This window comes from Sprattus sprattus (genome assembly GCF_963457725.1).
Source record: "Sprattus sprattus genome assembly, chromosome: 5".
NCBI classification, from domain to species: Eukaryota; Metazoa; Chordata; class Actinopteri; order Clupeiformes; family Clupeidae; genus Sprattus; species Sprattus sprattus.
In genome coordinates, this window is record NC_137924.1 from 45,342,610 (window position 1) to 45,346,540 (window position 3,931).

Genomic DNA, 3,931 nt, shown 5'->3' on the forward strand with positions numbered 1-3,931 from the left:
ACGGAAACTGACTGATCCTGGCTTCTGTTCTCTCCGGGAAGGGAATACAACCAAGGCCCCTTGACTGACACTATGAAGTCATTTGTACTTTCCTGACTGTCGATGCAGATGAAACAGCGTGTACCCGGAAATACCGACAGCCAGTCTTTTGAAGACCATGTAAGGGGAAGAAGTGAAAGTCCTTTCAGGACCAGCTGTGTGGCCTCCCACCCCTTCCCTCCAGTTCCCCCACTCCCAAACTACCACCTCCAGAGGAGAGGAAAAAAAGCACCAGTCGACTGTCCAGTATGGAGGTCAGCCCCCGGGCCGTCTGGGCGTCTCAGTGCCAGCTGTCGCTAGCGGAGCCTCTCCGGGTGATCACTCTGAGGGGGCTGCGGGACACCGATCCTCTCCTCCTCCAGCGGACTGTTACGCAACACAAAGAAGGGGAAAAAGAAAGAGAGAGAGAGAAAGTTAGAAAAATAGATAGTACACAGCAGTTACCCTAAACACACACATACATACATCTAATATCTACACTATAGAGCCTCAATAGCAGCTCGTCCTGCAATCGATCTGGCCTTTCTCTGCCAGTGGATCTGTGCAAGGAAGTAAGGGAATCTGTTTCAGGGTCAATTACTACCAGGGTGCTTATCTTGTTAATCTACCAGTCATTTGCTAATCTCAAAGGATTAGAAAAAAAGGTAGAAGTGTTTCAGTTACACTGCTTTAACCCTATATGCAAATCAATAGGCAAACCAACATCTATGACAGTGTAGGAATTTCCCCCTCACCTTTTCCCAGGCTGACTGGTAAAGTAGAGCTTCTGGTTGAATTGGGTGATGCCGGGACCTCGTCCTCCTTTGCCCGCACATCAGTCTGTGGGAGCTTGGCGCCGCCTCCGTCCTGCCAGTCGTTGAGGGCCCTCTGGAAGGACTGGGCCAGGCAGGCCGTCATGTCCTTGGCCCGTTCGGCCCGGCTGCACCAGAACACACGGCACTGCAGCTGCTGGCCCGGCTGCCGGCAGATGTAGAGGAAGACGTTGGGCCGGGCGGTGTGCGAGGCGCAGTAGGCAATGTCCTGCAGGTAGGTCTTGGTGAGCTGCCGACCGGTGCTCAGCTCCTTCACCTCCACGTAGCGAGGGCGCACCACCAGGGCGTGGTCCTTGCCCAGCTTGCCCGGGGCCGGAGCGTCGTCCAGCAGGCGCTCAATGGCCTCCTCGGCCTGCTCAAGATCCAGCGAGAAGATCTTCTTGGTGCCCAGGTAGTGGGCCTTAAAGATGGGGTCCCCGTGGGAGAGGCTCTCGATGCGGTCGCGCCGGAACTTGCGCCGGATGGCCGCCGGCGAGTTCTTCAGCGTTTGCATAATGTGGAAAGAGGTCAAAGCCATGGCGTCTCTACTGGCAGGGAAGACCCCAAACTCGGTGGCTGGGCTTGTCGTTCGGGTGGTTGGTTGGTTGGTTGGTTGGTTGGTTGAATTCGTCCGCCCCTCTCCTATGCCAGGGCCGCCCTCTCACCTTGGTCACCGTGGTACAGTAATGACTCTCTTTACGGGAATCTGGGACAAGAAATAGAAAAAACAATTAGGACAAGGAAGCAGCGTGTGAATTCCAGTAAACACTGTTTGAGGACACAGATGGTGAGCCAAGGGACATGGAAACAAGGACCATCCAGAGAGGATCAGTTTCGCTCGTGACGCAGAAACCCCGGCATTATTCATTCACCAGCTCTGCCACAGCACAGGGCGACACGCAGAGCATCAAATATTAACCGGACAGATCTGTGCGTAATCTCCAGTGTCTGGATGCAAAGTGAGCTGACTGGATGTATAAAAAAAAAACAGGAACCGATGAGATGACTAGAACCAACGTGATAACACGAGGAATCTAGCCCTGTGGAACTTTCCATCCCCAAGAGGGAACTGTCTGTTTTCCCTGTCTGTTTTAGTTTTTACTGTTTAAAAGTATTAAATGCCAATGGTCAACCATTTACAACAGGAAACCTTGCAAATGAGTGGAAGGATCTTGGTGACAGAATACAAATTAGTTTGGTACATAGTGTAATGTCTGCCCATGTAACTAAACCCCTTAAGGGCATCTGTGTACCAGCAAGGTCTTTATGCGACCAACCCACGTCCTCATTTGTAAAACTAATGCTGCTGTTATAATCCCGCTGGAGTCAGAACTGGGTCAGGTAAGATGTCCATGTGAGACATCTTGAAGTCAGGCATAAAGGCCTTATGCAACTAGCACAGCTGCTCTCTCTTTTGTCTTGGAGCTTCCCGACCAAATTCTCTTGCATTGTGTAGACCCAGCAGAGGAGGCCATTGTATCGCATTTTATTTTTTCCTCTTTTCTCCTTTCTTGGCCCATTATTTCAACACCCCCCTCCCTTGCGTTGCTTCAGATGTTGGCCCAGAAATGGGAATCACCAGCAGCCTGTAGCAGCTACCATTGTTTAGGGAGCTCTATTCTCAGGAAGCAGCTTTGGTTCAGGCAGCCCACCACCTCCTGCTCCGAAACATTCCTCTGCCCCCCCACCCAACACACACACACACACACACACACACACACACACACACACATTCCACGAATCAAAACAAAATATTTCAGATGCAGAGTACAATGTCATGCTTTTGTTTGTGATCGTATGTTCACACATCCCGTAATAACACAGGTTCATGCCAACTGACTCCATCCATTTCTTCATCCTGTATCTGCCTGTCACATATACACCATCTTTCACATGTATCCCTCTCTTTCTTTCTTCTCTCAATGTATTGGTTACACACACATCTGAATGACTACTCTAATTCACAATTACAGCTATCCTCTACAAAGTTCAACGGAACAGCTGTAGGAGAGAACCTGTCAGAGGAGATTTTGTTTGGCATGCTGTTCAACTGGATTCTTGCACAACACACATACACACCTATCAGGTTAATTTTACAGCAGTGCCATATTAGGTAGCTGTACATAACCGAATAAATATACTTGATGGAATGATAACCATAAATGAATGAACGATGTATCAGCTTTATCTGCAAGAGGTAATGATTCACTCAGACATAAAACGTTTGTATTTGGTTAATTAATTAGCCATTTTCTCTGCTGTGAAGTCAAAGCATCCTCTTGAGTCGGCATGAGTATTTTAAGTGACGTTCATAGTACAGCTTACCCAAATGAAACGGTACCGAAGAGTACCCTTACTGACAAAACTAACTGCACTTGGCTATCTAAAAGGCAGGTTATACCCACCTGCGCATAATGATCCAGCGAGGCTGTTTTAGGGCAGGGAAAAGTGTAATTTCAACTAATGTTTTAGCGCATCGCTGTTGGTAGCATACGAAATGGATACAGGTAACGTCGAGGCTACGAAGTTCATGTATGAATATTTTGAATGTACTAAATTGGTTTATTTAAAGTTTAAAATCTTCAACACTAAGGCTCATGTTTTTTTCCTGAAAAATGTACACATATATTCTATTTCGAAATGATCTTACCTTGCTATCACATGAAAGCCAACTTGTGTCCACCCTGCTGGGTTGTCTGGCTGTGTTCGCCTCGACGGTGGTGTAGGAAGAAGTCGATGAAGCACTGCTGGTTTAACCGAACCCCTTTCTCTTTTGTAGCTCAAGTGTTAGAGTCCCGACAGACACCAGACTTACCCCGATTACACCCAGCTCTGGAGACTTTACCGACTCACTATACAGTGCATTAACCTTCGAAATCTTGACTTCATCAAGAGTGAGATGCGAAATGCTCAGTGAACACGCGTAGGCTTCTATCATAGGACGTGTGCGTATGGTCTGACTGGCTAGTTGAGAGTGACTCAAACTTGCGTCTGAGCCGCTGCATTTAGCAGCCAAGGGCACGCCTCCTTTGTGAGAAGCGTGCTGTGATGGGAACAGTGGCTGGCTGAGGTGAACGCTACGTGTGTTTCTCCAGGCAATA

The 3,931-nt window shown here is 48.4% G+C and overlaps 1 protein-coding gene across 1 annotated transcript; it reads right to left on the bottom strand.

The window, feature by feature from the left end:
- Positions 1–270: 270 nt before the first annotated feature.
- LOC308366236 (low density lipoprotein receptor adapter protein 1) lies at positions 271–1,368 on the bottom strand (the record flags this gene model as incomplete). Its single annotated transcript, XM_080839871.1, has 2 exons — positions 271–405; positions 774–1,368. The coding sequence occupies 2 exons, from the start codon at positions 1,366–1,368 to the stop codon at positions 320–322; spliced, it is 681 nt and encodes a 226-aa protein (XP_080695997.1). The 3' UTR covers positions 271–319.
- Between the last annotated feature and the right edge of the window lie 2,563 nt (positions 1,369–3,931).